The following is an 18,951-nucleotide window of genomic DNA, read 5'->3' as shown; positions in this document are numbered from 1 at the left end:
CTGCTTCTACAATCAGTACGAACACACTCGATTTAGCAAAACTTGTTCGCCAGCGGCACTCGAAAAATTATGTACTCCGTGGCAACCATCCAGCAATCTTGCGAAACAAAACAAACCAACTGAACTCACACACGTTTGCATGCCATGCCGGCAACGCGGCTCACTTGTGTGTAGTGTAATTCCCCGCCGTTTTCGTTCCCCGCACACTTCACAAGCAGCAGACTCAATTTACACACCAGCTGGAATGGTAGAAACTAAGCTCTTTACCTCGAATAAGATGCTTGTAACATTTTCAATTGATTGACGAATCCAATGCAGCCTAGTTGGCGCATTTCCAAACACAAATTTAGGATAAATATTGCGGCCCAAAGCTGCCATACACATGTGCACAACAAACAATCGCATTCACGCACACATGCTCGCGTACGCATTCGATGTTTCGTAGGTACGATATGCAGCTGAAACTTCACTTTTTTTTTATAAATACCACTTTTAAAATGGCGTCTCAACGTCAGACGGCGATGAACGGTCAGATGTTACGACGGGCCGTGCAAGTGAATGGCAACTTTAATTTCAGCTACAACATACTATATTTTCTTTCCACAAACTTGCACCAAATGAGATTCGCAGGATATTTCTTAACCCAGGTTATTGCCCCTGCGGGACACTAGCCAACATCGCTGCGACGTTTCTCTCCACCCGAAGGTCACTGCAATGAATGATGTACTTTCACTCCACTATGCGCATTTCTGTACTTCACTATGAAAAAACTGCACTTTTCAAACCCAAAGTGCACTTGCTGCTGCACAAATCAATTTAAAACCATCAGGAATTACGAAAAACTTCAACTAGCGTGTCTGTTTACCATACACCATATCTACCATTCACCTCCGCCAGTCGCAATGTCGGGCCAATGATGGGCATTCGATCATTTCGCCTTTCCTCGAACGAATGCCAATCTTCGCGGAGAAACTATCGTTCGAAAAAAGCTGCTTCGCCACAAAACAACTGATACAAACAATCGTGACGTGTAACACAAACTGTTTATACCCGACTATAGACCTTTAACTCACGTTTTATCGTCCCAAAACGCGAATCTGCTGCCGACGGACAGCGCGACGATGTTCGCGATGGAAAATATTTTTCGTTTTTACACATCCGAGCACTAAGCGCGCAGATGGCAACATGATTGCACTACCACCAGTGAAGTGCACGTCAAAAAAGCGCAGTTGCTAGCAGCTTCACGCACACTGCCGATCAGTTTACGCTTCGATGTGGCTCGAGTAGACAGGATGTCTTTGCTGAGCATTTTTGTATGGAGCGAAAGTTGTTTACCAGATGCTTCCCATGGGTTTCATGACATCCCGTACAGATGGAGTGAATCTAGATCATCTTGCACAGCTGCACCCATTCAAATCGAACGTTTTATGTTGGGTGCATAAATCATAAAATAATAATTTGTAAAAAAAATACTTTTTTGATATTTCTTATTGGCCATTCGTCGTAATTATGCTATCACAACTTGCTGTCGACCTTCGGGAAACAACACTTTTTAATATATTTAATGTGAACAACATATTAAACACTATAGCACAATGAAACAGCAGAGTATTTTGGTTTCAGATATTTTTAGATACCTAACTTCCTTACCCATATTTTACCCATTTGGTTTTCTTGCATGTCAATTAACATAGCAATATGTGCAAAAGATTAACCTCGGCAGTTGCGCAGCCATTTGTAATAAGTAAAAGAGAAAATAAGTTCATCATACATCATAAAGTTCATTACAGCTTCGTTGTATCCGCAGCTAGAGGGTAAGTTCAATAAATTTAAGCCACCCACACGAGCATCACGAGTCCAATCGACAACTTTGAAGAGTCCTTATCTTTGCCATTCCTTCCTGCCCTATCTGATAAGACTTTATCTAGCTCCACGGTGGGCTAGCTCTGTGGCCCATCGCATTATCAACGACAGCTATTAATGAGCAATCAGAGTTGACTGGTGGCAGTTTATTGCTTCATCCCTTGCCGCGCATCGCTTTGTACTTTGATTGATCGAGTTGTAAATCACGCACTGTTCCTGATCCGGAACCGGAAACATGTTTCGTCGACAGGAGGCCTCGAATTCGAGGGGGGCTAATGGACGTGTTTCCGAAACGCAATACGACGCTGCCCCCATACCGGAGTTTGATAAAAGTGAGGCGTAATAAGGCGTAATGGTTAATTATCTTAACTATACCGTAATTAATCTGAAATCGGGTTCAAATAATTTCAGGACCGGCGTTTATCCATATTCTACTGTTGAATAAAACGATCCGCCTGTTTGTGGTGCTCGGCCTCGCCAGTGTGGTGATACCAGTGTTCGCGTATCTGTTCTTCTTCTCCCGCGAAATTGGCCACGACAGCAAACGGGATATTATAGGCACCTGTGGTCATCCGGCGTTGTACCACATTCCATGTGGATATCCCAGCAACCTCAGCATGGCTGAGTGTCATCTGTTGGGTTGCTGTTACACCAGCCTGGCCACCTGCTACCATTCGCTACCGTCCGAGCATCAGTATATTATCGGCAGCGATTGGAGTAGTGGAACTCCGAGCGTCCTGTCACCGTATCGCACCGTTACCCCCTATGACAGACCAGCGCTGCCAGAGGTGCGCTTTGACGTCTCCGTTGCGGAGGACGGTGTGGGGGGATTCAGGTTCTTACTGTCGAAAATGAACGGTACCGGAGCACCGAGTTCCATGAATACTATGAGGCTTGAAACGGCGGAACTGCTGGTACAGGTCTACAGCCCTACCTTCTTCATCGAGGTCAAGCGTAAGGCCGACCAGAAAGTGATATTCTCTTCGGCTCGTGGACCCTTGATCATGACCGACGAGTTTATTGAGTGGACACTACATCTCGGAGCCGATACTCTATTTGGACTCGGTCGGGCATATCTGGAGCCGGGAACGAAATTTCTATTGCTTAACAACCTCAACTCAACGGCCGTTCCAATCGTCATGGGATACAGTAGGTTAATTCGGATAGGCTCAGTCAAAATGCATTGATCCTAAACATCCTTATCCATTTATGGTTTTAGATGCAAATTTGAAGATCTACAATGGATTGATCTTCAATACACCCGGACTAACGGAAGTGGAAATCGTTGGGTCACGACTGATTGTAGTGCGGGCTCAGCTGGGAGCCAACTTTGATCTCCGTTTCCTTGCTGGTCCGACGCCGGCCAAGCTTTTCCTTCAGTCCAAAGCTATCCTGAAGAATCAGTACACTCCGCCATACTGGGCGTACGGGGTGCATGTGTGCGATCAGTCACCGAAGCGGAACCTCACCAACGTCCGGCGCAACCTGGAGCTTCTCCTCAATGAAACGATCATGTTCGACTCCCACTGTCTGCACAACGATCAGTTCTGGATCTCCGACACGATGACGCTCGGCACTGAGCTCGAGTCTTTGAGGCAAATGTTGCGCGATGCTGGCAAAAAGTTTGTCCCTTCGCTCGTACTAACGCTCGCCTACGGTGGCAATCCGACATTTATTGATGCCCGCGAGAACAACATCCTCTTGCGCCATCCCGGCAATCAGCTAGCGTACCAGGGTCGGGTACGTAATCGAACCGTTGCGTACATCGATTGGCGTACTACGAGTCGGTCGGCAAATCTTTCGGAATGGTTGGACACACAGTGGCAGAAAGTAGTCAACCTTGGTGCCGATGGATACACGCTGGAGGAAGCAAGTCCCCGGGACGAAAGAAATAGTTCACTACCCTGGCCGAAGCAACTGTTGTACCAGCCGGATCATTTGAATGACAGTCTCGTGGAACTACTTCCCTGGAACACGATACTGTCGGATAGCTCGCAGTTGGTTCTCTCGCAGCACAACGATCTCGGTGTGCGCGCCCTCGAGGCCATTCAGAAGCGTATAGATCCCGGGAACCTACTCATTGCCGGAAGCTACGGTCTTAACAGCCCGGTGGCCGTACTTCCAGCGAATGTGTCCGCCACTTGGATCTCCCTGCGTAGCGAGGTCGACCGAGTTATTGGCCTTTCTATGGCAGGAATCACTTTTACCGGCACACCCATCTGTGGCAATGCACCGCTGGGAAACGCAAGCGCCTCCGAAGAGCTCTGTATCAGATGGTATCAGTTCGGGTCGCTTCTTCCACTATTTCGCGTCACGGCCGATAGGACTCCGGATCGGTTCAGCCGTTTCGGGCGACGGGTGATGCATGCCATCCTGCGGAAACGCTTCTCGTTGCTCGAATACCTGCATACGCTCATTCTTGAAGATGCGCCCTACCTGCGTCCCATGTTTTACCACTACGAGGAGGCGGCCAATTTTACGACGGAGCTGTGGGAACAGTTCATGATTGGTGATGCACTTCTCGTGGCACCGGTTTTACTGCCGCAGATGTCTCAGATTGCCATCTACTTCCCGGAGAGCTTCTACGAGCTGTGGGGTGGCCAGGCGATGCCGGGCAACGACGTGCTGCAGTACGCAGTTGTCGAGTCGGACCTGCCAATGTTTCTACGTCCCGGGTACACCGTGCCACTGCGTGATATCGTCGAGGAGCTGGTACAGCTGGAAAATGGAACCGCTGCGCCGGTCACGGCCGAACTTTCCCGTCTGAAGCCACTGTATCTGGTGGGCGCCTTCGAGTGCAACGCTCGCCGCTGGAGATGTTCCACTTCGGGTCGGCTACTGCTGCAGACCGGGTTCCTGCTGGAGTTCGGTGCAATCCTCGACGAACGGTTAATAATAAGCGTTAGAGCGAACGTCAGTGAAGTCGAAGGAGCCACGCTCCGACAGCTGGCATGCTCGGAGGTGGCCACACTAAACGTCACCATTGGGAGTGTGCAGCTGTACGGCCATCCGAACTCTTCCCAACCGTTGCTGCACGATATCGAGTACGACTTTTGCCAGCAGGAAGCGAAACAAGTAGAGTTCGTTAATTCACATCGCAAGGGGCCGTCGGATTCAATCGCAAGTACATCTTGAGATTTTTCTTTATAATTAAAAATAAATGTCTGATTGTGTGCATATCTCCCACAACGATAGAATCCTTCGTGCTAAAGCATATTGCTATTAGAAAGAACACGTCTCTCTTGCTTCAAAATCGTGAAATACACCTCCCCATCATCTTCAACTTTTTATGGAAATCGCAAGATTTAATATGCACCTCGAAGGTGCTTGCATTCCATTCGCTATAAATCTAGGATTTTTGTTGCTCATTTTGTATTCCTCTATACCCGACCACCCTATGGCCTTTTGTTGGCCAAATGCTGCACTCCTCACGGCAAGATAGATAGATAATGGAAACTACGCGTCCAAGCAGCCAAAGGCTGTTTGAAACAAGTGTTTAACCAGTTTTGCATCACCAGGTCCGGAAACAGCAGAAGAGGAAGTTGGTACGCTTTTTCGTCTCTCTTGGGGTTTTCTTTTCGTTTGTCGACACAAAAGATGAATAGCTTTGTGAGTGAATAACATTATTATCGCGCTAGATGAAACTTTCCAGCTTTTCCTTGATGATTTCCCACTGGTTTGTATGGGGGAAGATGTGCCTTCCACCGAATGACCTTGACGCTAGGAACACTTTATCGGTAACAGGATAGTTTCATTTTGATGATGAATCTTTAAAATATCATCCACAATTTTACGCCCAGGGGAAATTTTGGATTCAACAAAACAGGTGTCCTTTATCCGACATCCTCTCGACTTAACGGTAGTTCGTTGGGTAGGATTTTTTTAAGTTAAATATAATTCATATTCTATATCCAGTGGCTACTTGAGAAGTTTTCCTGCCAATTTTCCCCGGCCCCGAGTTCCGTTGTTTGCATACTTGGTATACTCGCGTCCAGGCCCTCTACATTTGAGACTAGCAAGTGTGTTTGAAGCGCCCTCTACTTGTCAGATGGACAGAAGCTGTGTCGACGTTAATTGCAACGGTTTTTAACTGGCCATACATTTTTCAGAATATCGTTTTTATACTTAGCTTACGCTCCCAGTCAATGGATATGTTTGCACAGTAATGCAAAGCTGGAATAACACGAAGATTTTCGTCCCTCAAAAGTACATTTTTTTTGCCAATCCGTGAACCAGACGAGGTACAGTTTTCAGGAGATTAGTGGTTTGATCCACCTGATATCAGAACAGTGTCAGCTAAGGTGGCGTTCATTATAAGGAGGTAATTTATGCCTTATCATTCTAATGATATGACTACATAATGAAAGTGACCTTTCGAGAAAAACAGTCAATGTTCAGTAATTTTATGAACTAGTTAAAACCACATGAACCAGCCTTGATGTACAATAATCCCAGTAGCCTTCAGTTTAGTTGTTTTTACCTTCATTTTCTTCAAGTTTTAAGGGCTTTCATCGTATCACCAGTCGGTTACAAGATTATTGTAAACATTTTCACTCATGCGTTGTTCGCGACATCATTCTCCCCACTACAAAAACTCTTTGAACGGAGATTTTTTGCGCAGACTCACCACTTCCTCCACCCTAGGTACAAGGTTCCCATGTTCCAGGAGAACTTTGTGAGTGCTACTCGGGCCAGCCGAATGGGCAGCAAGGACCACATCCCCCCATCGTGCAACAAGTGGACCAAACCATGTAAACCGTATGGGGAACTAAGGTGGAGAGGCACAATGAGTTGACCACCGAGACGTCGTCTGCCTACAAGTTCAAGTTCACAACCCACTCAACGTCAACGATATCAACTTTAATCAAGGACGGAAACAGTTGTCGAGCATGTCAATCCAGGCGAATTTCATCCTTTTGAATGTAGTTGGAGAGGGTCCTTGCCGTTTGTGTGAAGTTTAGTAATTTCCCATTTTTGGTAACCGGAACCAGCTACTCACCAGACGACAAGCTGTTAATTATGATATAAGGATATTCAATAGCGTGGTTAACGAGTGGAACGAAGGCGCCATTTTTCGATGAGACTCCATTTGAAATAGATCCTTTTCGATTGACCGATTTGATTTTTTCTATTGCTCACATTTTTATTTCTCGACACCTTTTCATACAAATGAAATGAAAATCATCACTGGAATGCTTTTCCATTCCATGTTTCACCTTTCTTAATATTAATCGAACCCCAGCGGCTCTTTCCGTTTGAAATGTGAGAGCAAATACCATTTTAAAATCAGGCCTTTTTGCTATCGAATGGACTGACAGGATATTTTGCCTCCAATCGGCATGGATACGGAATAGTCTGAAAAAATTCCTACATTTACATTTTGTACTTCATTCAACAATTCATCCTTCCGCAGATTTGATTCATTCGTTTTGGCGCGTGTCGTTCCTATCGCTCGTGATATATTTCTTCCGAGGTTATTTATAGTTCATTTCTGGTCTGTTGAATTTTTTTTATTTTCATGACCCTTTCTATTATTTGAACTAGGGTTAGGTTTTCCGATTTTAAGGTGATTTGTAACGGCACAGGTTTTGACGTGCTTGATTAAATTATTCGTCGTAGGCGCAATTGGCTAAAATTACAAATTTAGGTGAGGTTTTCCAATTTTAAGCTGATTTGTAACGGCAAAGGTTTTGACGAGCTTGGTTAAATTATTTATCATGGGCGCATTTGGCTCAAATTACAAATTTATGTTACTTGGAATGAAGTGTTAAATATTGATCGTTACAATTCATTTTCGTTACATTTAACAGGCATTTATTACCGACACGAAAATCCACCCTGCTGACTGTTGATTAGTTTTTCACCCTGCTGCATATTAGTATGTATCGGAATTCATACTGAAATTACTTTGTGGAGCCAGACACATGAATGAGGAAAATATTAACATTTCTTAGTAAAAATAGAGTAGTAAGTAGTAAAACTTTGTGTTTAGTAACTCTGAAGTTGTTTTTCGATTATGAATCCATCCTTTATCAGCCGATATTATTCGAGGAATGTTTTATGATTACTTTTAAATGTTGTAACGAATTTATAAACACGATCTCCGGTCGTGAATGGCATCTTTCATGCTGCCAGATGTTGCGTAGTTAATAAAAACATGAGAAAATTCTTATCGTGCTACATATTGTATCACTAAATTTATGTAGAACTTAGGTCAATACGAACCTCGCTTCTTGGAAGGTAGAACTAACGTTCATGCAGCCCCATTGCGCAATTTTTGCGTTGTTTTGTGTCAAATGAATCAACAGAAGCTGAAATGTTATAGGAAATAACGATTCCTAAAACCACCACAGGGTGGGGTCACCCCATCGATGCTAAAATAGGACATTTTGGCAAACTATTTGCTTCAAATAAATGATTCAATAGAACTGTTCACAACCATATTATCACCTTTATTTTTTATAACCGAGCTTGAACAGTTCTTCCAACCTTCGTCGCCGGTATATAAATCTACTCGTCGACTTGTTGGTCGTTTTATCGCCAAATGTGGTTCCGTCACATCAAACCGACGAACCGTGGCACAATATTTCAAGTGCGGCTTTTAATATCGTCCTTTTTTGAACAGCCCTTAGGAGGTCACAGAAAATATTATAGGCCAAGGCAATGCAGTGGTTAGAAACGCTGGTGGTGGAACACGTGAAAAGCCGCTACCGGTTTTTCAAAAATAAAATTTAATGTTTGATTTTCCTCCCTCTTTCCGTAGAGTAAGCAACACTTTACTGCTGTTATTGCGAAATATGTTTTTCGGTTCGGTTAATATGTAACATGAATAAAGTATTGCAAGCAAAGGGGGAATTTTTTGTCTGCCCGGAAAAAACACTTTCGATGAGTAGGGTCTTGAACTAAGAATCGCTTGAATTAAGAATGACAAAAAATAATAGGTTTTGTGTATTTTATGTTAAATGTCAATTTGAAAAGTTACAATGTTTGACAACACCATAATCAGATTTGAGCTATTCGTATCCATTTAAAGTGCAGGATTGAAAGTGTAATGGAAAAGGAATTTTCACGAATAAATGAATATATTATTTTAAGTTTGAAATCATGCTGTAATTTTTCCCCTTTTCCATTCTTAGCCGTGGACCAATCATAAGATACTCAAAGTGAACTGAATATTTAAAGGATACGAACGAAAGTTAAAGCTCTTTCCGAAAATGTTTGTTGCCGTGTGTTTGTGTGTTAAACGAAGCATTTTATTCAATCAGACATTTAATGCAAATTTGGCTCGCATTAAAATGATTGCTCCATTGGGAGTACAGCGACAAGTATTGTACGCTGCGTACTGCTATGGTCGTCAATTGTGTTTAAAGCGAAAAATAAAATGGATATGCCGGACTACACAGGGGAATTGGGATAACAAACCCATCTTAAGGGTACTGGTGTTTGATAAACTTTAACACAAAACAATTTCCTATTCAAATGAATCACTATGAATAATGCTATACCATTATAACTCTAAGAAGGAAAGTTTGCTTTGAAGCGTTAGGAGTTTATGAATTTTGGGAAAACCAATTGAAAACAAGAAGAGGTTTTCATGTCGGCAATATTCGAGTGTAGAAATTCATTTAAATCGACAGTGTAGACAATTTTCATGATTTTCATGAAACATTGACATTTCAATCGAATTTTTGTCTTTGGTAGGTATGTTCAATGAGCTCATTTCATATTAAATCTACATCCATGCACACCGTTTTTACTAAGACTGACCAAAGCTAGACAAATAGTAATCTGGTCTGGAAACGCGGCTGAATATTTAATAAAAACAAAAGTTTGAGAGATAAAAGCAGGCGTATCATTTTTAAAGTCATATGACAATGTGTTGCCTCCAATTTGCTTTTTGATATTTCACTTTTCATTACCTGTATGTTGGATGGATTAATCACCTGAAAAGTGTTTCGTGTAACGGGCTTTTTCAGTTTTGGAAAACACACAAACAGAAAAACTGGGATAAACTAATTAATTTTCATATAGGTTTTCACGAACTCACATTGACTTGCTGGTTAAAAAGGTAAAAAGGTTCGTTTATTTTCAGAACAAGAACAACATGGAAACATTATGGCAACGAAAAGTGCCATTCTGAAGGTTTTTAAATTAACTTTTTAATTGGGTTTTTATTTATTTCTCTTATTAAAAACCATGTTCGTAGGTGTTGAAATTGAGTTTACAATAATATTAATCAATTATCATGTTTTGCATGAAATCAAAACTATATTCCACGTTCGATTGGAGCATGAACAGTATGCCAACGGTAGAACTGTGAAGATACATTGAATATTAAAGCTAAACGTTTTATTAAAGGAAAACAAAACGCCAACTTTTGCACAGAACCTTTACATCCACATGAAAAACAGCAACATGAAAAGCTGGAAAAACTATTCCCTTGCGTTAGAAGTTGCGGTTTGGGGTGTGCATGCCTGGTTTACAGTCGATGCTGGTGACACCTGACCGTGTTCACATCAAATGAGATTAATTTACCGCACAATTAGTACAACTTTCACCCCATTTAACTGCACTGATCGTTGAAAAGCGGAGTGAAACAGACTGCGTCCGTGTGTTTGATTTGTGAGAAAAACACGCCTCAGGGAAAGCGGAACAAGTCGGAGAAAAACGGTATTTTGTTGTTCTTATTTCCAGAAACTTATTGACTTCCAAAGGTGGGCGTGTTTGCCTTGGCTTATCATTGCTATTATATGGAATTGTTCATCGCGGGACTTGATGCAGTTAAAGGATGGTGAAAAGGGCAATCGACCCACACAATTTAACGTAAGAAACATCGAATAAATTGTTAGCACGAATCCACACCAACCCGACATCGTGGTATACACTTTATCCTTACCGAATGTGGTGTTGTAAAATGTGGGTGCATGATTCTTAATAGTAGAAAGTTGTTTAAAAAAACATCGAAGTATTTTGTAGCAAGTAATAGTATTTACAGCTTTTTGACGCCATCCTCTGGTTTAGTTGCATTTTCATAGTTTCGGGCCGGGATGCTGTTTCCGGTAATACCCACGCGAAAACGTTTCCCAGAATCATCGACGCTAGATTTCATAGCAATGTTCTAATTTTCTAACTTTGTAAAACACACACCATCCACCGTTTGCTACAAGCCAGCTCACGTATCGAGCTGAAAAGTGTAGGAAGATTTAATTTGAAGCCCCGACAGGCAACTTGCAGGCAGCTTATTTCAGAGTCATATGTATTTGATCAGCAGACCGCTTGGGACCGGAGGCACGTGTCGCATGAATACCATCATTTCCTTCAGTGCCTCTTTGGTTGATCCGTTATTTTCCACGACAATGTGGACGTATTTGAAACCCACCAGCACAACCGAATCACAAAAGGTTTCATTGCCTAAGCTTGAATAGGTTTGTTTGTCTATGGTGTTAATTTACTTCGATCCGTGGAAAGGTGGCTCTCTACAGGAAATACGAGACCATGGCATGAGATGGTGCGACATTTGTAATATGTGGCTTTTGATTCCATTGTTGCTTTCCTATTTCAAGTAGTTCCCTTGCTGTTGTCCACAAACAATCTTTTGGAATAAGGTGTGCAATATATTTTAATAATTCTGCTTAACCTTGTTGCATAACATATTGCCAACATTCAAACATCGAATCAAGTGTATCTTCAGCAGATCAGGCGGTGCTAGTAATCGTTTTGAGGAGTGAGGAAGAAATGGCAAGCAGTTGACGTACAATTGCAAAGAACTAGCTAATGCTGATGTAGAAAAAATATATTTACTATGAATAACAAGCTCTTAACAGGTCTCGTTAGTATATTTTATATTTTTATCAATGACAAACTTGCAACGGAAAAATCCCAATACACGTAAATTTCAACCCTTTTCCGCTATTTAAGAAACACGCTGCCATTTTCCAGCACCCTTTTTGAGTTTCAAATCACAATCTCGCCAACATTACACCCATTAACGTTCGCCCGACGTTGATAATCCCGCAAAGCGATACATCGGGCGTGAAATACCACGAAAAGTGCAAATATTTGTCGCTCCTAATTGAGTTGGTGGGAGTGAGAAAAACCGGACCTTCAAACGTTAGCGCAGAACGCCAGCAGTCCGCGGTCATGGTACACTGTACAACGTGGACAAACGGGGAAGAAAAGGAAAAATAAATGCTTTCCTAGCGAAACCACTCGTACCTGACTGGTAAGGCTCGGCTCCCGCTGTTTACTTTTCCAGCAACTGGATTCGCTAAAGTCCTGTGGTTAAATAAAGTCCGGCAGGTCCACGATGAAAGCGCTAAGTTTAATCGGATTTGTACTTTCTACACCACCACTAGACAGCAGTAGACACGTTTTGTTCGAGTCAACAGCGTTTTATTGATTAACTTTCCTTATTTCTTTTGCTTGTGTTGTAATATAGTGTTTGCGTTGGTTCGTCGTGGGTTATCCGGTACCGCGGCTGAACCAGTAGTGCTGACCAAATAACGCCGCATGGTGCTGGATAGACTTTACATTATGTCGAGAACAGCACAGAGTCGGAGTGGTGGAAAACGCCCGCGCATTATCGTCGGGTGCACCACAACAAGTTACTTAATACAACTGCACGTAGGCGAGCTCGTAACGGATGGAATTAAAATTATTTACAATATACGATTACATTTTACACTCCACCCGGATCTTCCCGCGTCCGGTGAAGCGATGAGGCAGAAAAATCACGTGTCTGGGAAGGGATTGGTGGCCAATTCATCCTACTAATTCCGGTGGTCCTTGATGGTGGCGCAAGCATCGAATATCATTCCGGCGACCCGGAGCTCCTTTGACGTGCCCTTCGTGTTGACGGCCAGCGACGACAGGCTGTTGAACGCTTTCTCCGTCAATTTAGTAATCTTCTCGATGAATAGATCGCCACCCGCAGCGGTTTGCAGCGTTGCTTCGTCGGTTTCAGCGAACCGCAACGGGGGTCCGTAGCTGCTGTTGCTCACCTACCGAAGCGGACGCCCGATTTCGAAGTCACGGGTCACGGCGAGGATAATGGGAAGGATGTGGAGTCAAGGAGTATCGAGGGTTTGTCAGTAAATAAAAAGAGAGAGAGATAAATAGTGATAGTCAATTGAAAGTGAAACCCTTTGGTCGGCTTCTCGTCCTTGGCTTGTTGTTTGCTCATCGGTTCTCGTAGAACACTTGGCCGACACTTACTAGCGTATCGAGATAGTCGGTGAGCAGGGGACCCACGGAGGCTATCTGGGCCCAGGAGCTCGGGTTGGCTTTGGTGTACAGCGCTAAACGGCGGCCCGCTATCGTTAGCAGCAGGTTAGCGAACGTGTGATCGGCCACGACGTTCTCCAGCAGCTCGTGAGCGTACGTGTCCCAGCCATGGGCGTACAACTCGATGATCTGTAAACAGAGTTGGAATTTTACCAAACAAACATGTCAATACAATTTGTGGCGCCAAACTTGAACATTTAATTAATTTGTTGTTTCAGCGGCAGGATAAACGTAATCAAAGTTTACGTCAGCAACATTTGGGGGAAGGATAAAGTGAATTTCATTTTTCAGTCATTTCAACGAAGACTAACAAATGTTTATAATTGTCAACGAGGCAATGTTTCTTTGCTGGACTAAGCGTCAATACTTTACTTTATTATTTTTAGTAAAAGCTTGTAAAGCTTGTTAAATTATGACTTATTAAATAATAAATTGATAACCTAAAATAAAAATGACAAAGAATCAGCAGTAACCACCAACTCCGTTGAAAAATAACTCTCGACAACCACTTGGTTGGCTCAAACAGTAACACCTTACGCTGTTACCGGCGACTAAGGTAGATCCGTATAAAAACAGAAAACCAATAAAAGATACCTGAATCGTCATGGTTTACGTACCAGTTTCGAGGTCGAAATAACGAAAACTATTTCCGTGCGAATGTTTATGAATAACACTCTTGACGGAACACGCACGAATCATGTGATTCCCATAAGTTATTCAATAACCCTTGGGGAATTAGTACCGCGTAACGTCCTGCGAGTTCAGCCGATGGAGTCACTTATGGAGAAAAGATAAACAATCATTTGGATCTCTGGTTCGCACCACCGATCGTGCACCGAAAGAAAAATGTAGGCCAAACTGACAGACAGAAGGAAAAATAGCCAAATCATTCCGTTCTGGGACCAGAACGATGCTTTTACAGCCAAGAAAATCATAAAAAAGAAGGACACTATTATTCTGAAGCTTAGGTCGAGGTCAGTCATTCGAGAAGAAAAAGCTCTGGTGAAATGTTCTTGGATGTTGTAACGCATTTGAAGCTAGATGGCACCGACTGGAAAAGAATTTTGATAATTTACGTTTCTTTTGAAACATGTTACAATAAATATCAAATGTGTCCACATGCCACATGAAAAAACATGCCAACAAACATAGTTAAAGTTCCGGAAAACTGCCCTTAGGCCATCTAACTGGCCGTTGAAATATTTTTTTAAACCCAAGTTTGGCAAAGAAATAAAATTTACATTATTCTTTTATCTTGCCTAGGGGTTTTCCCATCGCCGATAAAAGTTTGTCAATTTTTTTTTAATGCAAACGTCACCAAATTATTATCGGAATTTGTGAACGGTAGAACGTTTAATATTTACCTGATGCTTTCGTATATCACCAAACTCCAGCTCCCAGGCACCAGCCAATCTCTCGATAGTGTCCATCCAGCTGTTGTGATCCGCATAGTATACCGTCTCCATATCCTCACGGATCAGGTCCATCGTAGCGGTCACGGTGCGGCACAAAAATTCGATCCGTGCCTTACGCAGCAACTGATCCGCTTTCGGCAGTGCATTGGTCGCACTTAGCTGCCGATTGATCTCACTAAAGAACGCCTGATTGGCCATCCCATCGAACAGCTGCTGGATCGGTTTGTTGGCGTACCGCACGCTAAACGACGTCAGTATGAGAAGCGTGGTGGTAAGCTCCTGATGCAGCCGGAGCAGGGCCATGTTGGCCGAGTTCTGCTGCGTTGCGAGCACCGTCAGCGGAACCGGACCCTCTTGCAGCAGGTCCTCGAAGCGTAGCTCAAGTTTGTCATGGTCGATGCTGCCCGCGAACTGGTCGAAAAACTCCAGGCAGCACTCGAGGAACTGCGGCACCAGCGCGTCACTAATGCCGATATCCTGCAGGCACAACTTTTCCTTCGGCAGGCGGCCCACCTTGTTGACCAGCTTCTTCGTTGCCTCGAGCGGAATCTTGAGATGCGCGTTCCAGATCATGCAGCACAGCCCGTGCTTGATCGAGTACTGCAGTCGCGGAATTGCAGTCAAACACGCAAGGCCAGCCTGCAGACAGGCGACATTCGGCATGTTTCTACTCCACGCCCCGATATACTCCCAGGCCAGTTGCGCCAACAGCTGCCCCGAGTCGAGACTGAACGGGAAATGCAACCGTAGAATGTTCAGGTTGTACAGCACCGGATCCAGTTCTTCTTGCTCGCCACCGTCTTTGGCCGGACCGTACTCGGACGTTTGCAGCAAGTTCGCTTTGATTAGCGCCAGTCTTCTGTTTCGCTCCTTTCGATCAGCGCGCTCCGTCGATTCTTTGCTCGGCGAAGTGTTCGCTTTTGGATCACCACCACCATCGCCCGGCTTTGGTTCCGTTTCGGTCGCTTCCTGGGGTACCTCAATCACCAGCATGGCCGGCTCGATACCGGTCGAAGCAACCCACTTCGCCGCCAGCTCCGACACTATCCCCTTCCCTCCGGTCAGAATTTCCTTCAGACTCACCACCGGCTTGTGGTACTTGAGCGTGGGCCAGCGGGGACGCCGGCAGCGTACGCAGTCGGCCAAAATCGTGCCCAATATCGCCACGTCCTCCAGCTTGTAGATGAGCAGCATCCACTGGCAAGCTTCCTGCGAGACCTGCTCGAACTGTTCATCCGCCGCTTCTGTTTCTGCGTCATCACTCCGGCGCCGATTTTCGTGCCGAAGTGCCTCGTTGCGGCACATTAGTGCTGCCAGCAGCCCTCTCAGTGCACACGGAGACTCGAGCAGATACTCACGCACCGATTGCCACCACAGGCAGAGCGCATTGTTCTCAAAATGTGTCTTTTCTCGGGCGAGCAGACAAATCTGATGCAGGACCGCGCTGAACCGATTCAAATCATCCACCAGGGCGGCCGTGTCTCGATAGGTGAACGGTAACCGCAGCCAGTAGGCAAGGAAGAGTCGCAACAGATCCTCGGGCATCATACCACAAGCCTCTGCCGATGCCACAAATCCAACCAGCCGATGCTGATCGAACCGGTACAACCGCTCGAAGATAATCTTTCCCAAACTTGCGTAGGCGTTTGGTCCGCTCTCCTCGCGAAGCAGAATGAGATCGTCATTCATCACGTTGAACGAAGAAAGGTACTCCATAAAACTAGCGTTACGCACTCCGGAAGCTGCACTCTCGTCGAACTTTACGCCTCTGGCAGTGGACGGCCCGATTCCTGATACCGCACCGTTCAGCCCTGCATGCAAACCTTCCGTTTCGTTCATACGAATCAGTTCAATCAGTTGCTCGATCACAGTAAGCTCCTGCTCGGAGAGTTTCACATTCACCTGCTTCTCGCCTACCTTCTGCTCTTGCTGCTCGTCCTCGGCCGTGTTCGGTGATTCCACATCTTTCATCTGTTTCACTTCCATCATATCGATCGAAGGTATATCCCCATGAAGGTACTGGTAGAACATTACCAACTTTTGATAGTTCTCACACATTACTCTTAGCGGGCTTTTGCCCGCCTGCATGGACATCGATCGGACGTCCATATCTTCCTCCACGTCAGCTTCCTCCAGCTCGGTCGATATTTCCGATGGAGCTAGAGTAGTGCTCATGCACGAGCCTTCCACAGCCACCTCGGCGAAGATATCCACGATAGCAGCGAACAGTTTCGGACGAATCTTGCGCTGCTTGGCCAACATTTCAACGCACTGCAATCGGATCTCGTCCGTTTCAAAGTTTCGACACATATCACTCATCTCCTCTAATTCCTCCGCCTCGCTTCCATCGCCCGTCTTTAGACAAATTTTCAAACGCTTCAGCAGATGCAAATCCTTTGCCACCTTCGACTTGGCGTCGCTCAGCGCGCAGTGAAACGGTATGACGATCTCCTTCAGACTGCTATCGGAAAGATCGAGAAAGGTGCACCCGTGTCCGGTATACTTGATCTTGCTAGCCCCGCTCGTGATCCCCATCTGGCTGTGTGTGTTGTAGATCAGCTGCCCGTTTTTGGCCGCAGTAAATGCGGCTACTTTCGGGCCGCCGGAGCGAAGGGACCACACCTCCAGCACCGAGCGACGGGGAGCGTAGATGACGAGGAATAGAGCCTTACGGCGGTCCAGCTTGCGGGTCGATTGGCCGGCCGTTGAGGATGATTCCTTCGGTAACTTTTCCGGTACCTCGACAAAGCCGCACTGGGCATCACGGTAGCCTTTCCAGATGCGTAACGCGAGCCCACGCTGGCAGTCGACTAGAATGACGCGACCGAGATTATCGGCCACAGCGGCTAGCTGGTAGTTCGGGGCAAGCCATACGGCAAACGCGTTACGCTGCAGGTCGCATAGACCGAATCGACAAATCAATGGTTCGGAAGGCGGAAGCTGTGGTTCTACGGTTGCCTGTTGTTGTGCGGACGTCCCACCTCCACCAAGCCATGATCTAAAACGAAAAACGAAACGAATTTGCATAGAGGAAGAGAAGATAAACTAAGTTTACGTGTACTACTTACGGTAAGGCGGACTTTATTTTACTGGCCACTGCTCGTGCAACATCCGCCAGCACTGGCTGCGTGAAGCCTTCCTTGGCGTAATGAAAGCCAACGTACGGTTTGCTGCCCGTCGCAATAATGAGCGAATTCTGCGGTGCCGAATGTCGATACTTGGCGAAAAAGCCCCCCTCCAAGCTAGCCGTCAACAGATGATCAAAGGTGCAGCTTTTCTGTGGGCCTACAACGACCGCGTCCACAATTGTCATCCCTTTCTCATAGCTCCATTTCCGGCACGCAATCGTCTCTTGCGCTTCGTTGACTTTCGGGCTGCCGATGCCGTACCGATTGATTTGCTGCCGGAGGCTACGCAGTAACGGGAACACCTGCGAGCCCTGGAGGATCACGCTGCAGGACGGGTACATCACGTACAGCTCCTCGTTGATATGTTTACCACTTTGCGCTTTGAGCGCCTGAATGGGCTCCTGCTGGAATATCTGCGAATGGATGAGGGTGCCATTCTCGCCATAGAACAGCAGCTGCCCACTGTCCAGCCCGACGATGATGTAACTGAAGTCTACCATAGATTGCGAGCTCTGACCCTGGCCAACGATTGGCGTGCACAGTATGCTCGTTATGATGCGATTGGGGTCATCGATCGCTCCCCGCCAGACCGTTTTATAAACATTCAGCTGGCGCTGGCGGTCCCAGCGGGAGGCTAGCACCACTAGTATCGATCCGTGTCCGAACGCCAGAATGTCTCCCGCTGGAGACAGTGCGTAGCTCACCGCATTTAGCCAGTTTTCTTCTGTGCAAACACAAGGCAAGGATTATTTCCTGTAAAGTAAAACGCAACGAGGACACCAACCTGATCGCAATCCGAATTGCTCCTGCACCTCGCTCAGATCGTCTATGTTTGAGAGAAGTTTCACTTCACAAGACATTTTCGGCAGCACACACTACGCACCAACAAAACACAAACTACAATCGAGCACTGTAGACATGTGCTACTTTCACTGATTAAATTGATTAATTTAATCTCGCCCTTTTTCTGCGATCTTTAAATTACTGACACGAAAACAAAGACCTTGCTATCATGGGAAGTGACAATTTCGTCTGGCCAAAACAAGAAACCAAAACATTCGCGATGACAGCAGCGCAAACGTCAGAACGAAATCAAACACTCGAATGCACAGTGGGCATTGAGAAGCAAGCACGTGGTTGTAAATGTTTTAAAATACCATACAATGTAAAACCAAATTATTGACTTTCTATTGCATATGTTTTGCGAAACTGTCTTTCGGTTTGCGAAACTGTCTTAATTTATAAATACTTGAACACAAATG

General features: G+C 45.1%; 2 protein-coding genes and 1 long non-coding RNA gene across 3 annotated transcripts; 1 reads left to right on the top strand and 2 right to left on the bottom strand.

Annotated features, from left to right (window-relative positions):
- Nucleotides 1-30: 30 nt before the first annotated feature.
- Nucleotides 31-1,140, bottom strand: LOC131272390 (uncharacterized). The gene is made up of 2 exons (XR_009180136.1): nt 1,074-1,140; nt 31-239 (listed from the first exon to the last, which is right to left on the bottom strand). It is a non-coding gene; the product is annotated as an uncharacterized LOC131272390 (long non-coding RNA).
- A 958-nt stretch (nt 1,141-2,098) lies between these two features.
- Nucleotides 2,099-4,998, top strand: LOC131259169 (probable maltase-glucoamylase 2). The gene is made up of 3 exons (XM_058260608.1): nt 2,099-2,195; nt 2,275-3,012; nt 3,083-4,998. Exons 1-3 carry the CDS (start codon nt 2,099-2,101, stop codon nt 4,996-4,998), a joined length of 2,751 nt encoding a protein of 916 aa, XP_058116591.1.
- Nucleotides 4,999-12,251: 7,253 nt separating this feature from the next.
- On the bottom strand, nt 12,252-18,562 carry LOC131272381 (rab3 GTPase-activating protein non-catalytic subunit). Its single transcript, XM_058274100.1, has 5 exons — nt 18,474-18,562; nt 17,630-18,413; nt 14,511-17,559; nt 13,078-13,275; nt 12,252-12,863 (listed from the first exon to the last, which is right to left on the bottom strand). Exons 1-5 carry the CDS (start codon nt 18,547-18,549, stop codon nt 12,633-12,635), a joined length of 4,338 nt encoding a protein of 1,445 aa, XP_058130083.1. The 5' UTR covers nt 18,550-18,562; the 3' UTR covers nt 12,252-12,632.
- Nucleotides 18,563-18,951: the final 389 nt, after the last annotated feature.

This window comes from Anopheles coustani, chromosome 3 (genome assembly GCF_943734705.1).
Source record: "Anopheles coustani chromosome 3, idAnoCousDA_361_x.2, whole genome shotgun sequence".
Lineage (NCBI taxonomy): Eukaryota > Metazoa > Arthropoda > Insecta > Diptera > Culicidae > Anopheles > Anopheles coustani.
The sequence above is the reverse complement of the archived record's forward strand: the minus strand, read 5'-3'. Positions and strand labels throughout refer to the sequence as shown.

Bases quoted from the DNA above. Each gene is read 5' to 3' on its own strand.
- LOC131272381 (XM_058274100.1), bottom strand. From the start codon at position 18,549: ATGTCTTGTGAAGTGAAACTTCTCTCAAACATAGACGATCTGAGCGAG. The intron at 18,414-18,473 runs GTTGGTGTCCTC...GTGTTTGCACAG, and splicing joins GCAATTCGGATTGCGATCAG to AAGAAAACTGGCTAAATGCG. The intron at 12,864-13,077 runs GTAAGTGTCGGC...CCGCTTCGGTAG, and splicing joins CCGACTATCTCGATACGCTA to GTGAGCAACAGCAGCTACGG.
- LOC131259169 (XM_058260608.1), top strand. From the start codon at position 2,099: ATGTTTCGTCGACAGGAGGCCTCGAATTCGAGGGGGGCTAATGGACGT. The intron at 2,196-2,274 runs GTGAGGCGTAAT...AAATAATTTCAG, and splicing joins CATACCGGAGTTTGATAAAA to GACCGGCGTTTATCCATATT. The intron at 3,013-3,082 runs GTAGGTTAATTC...TTATGGTTTTAG, and splicing joins TCCAATCGTCATGGGATACA to ATGCAAATTTGAAGATCTAC.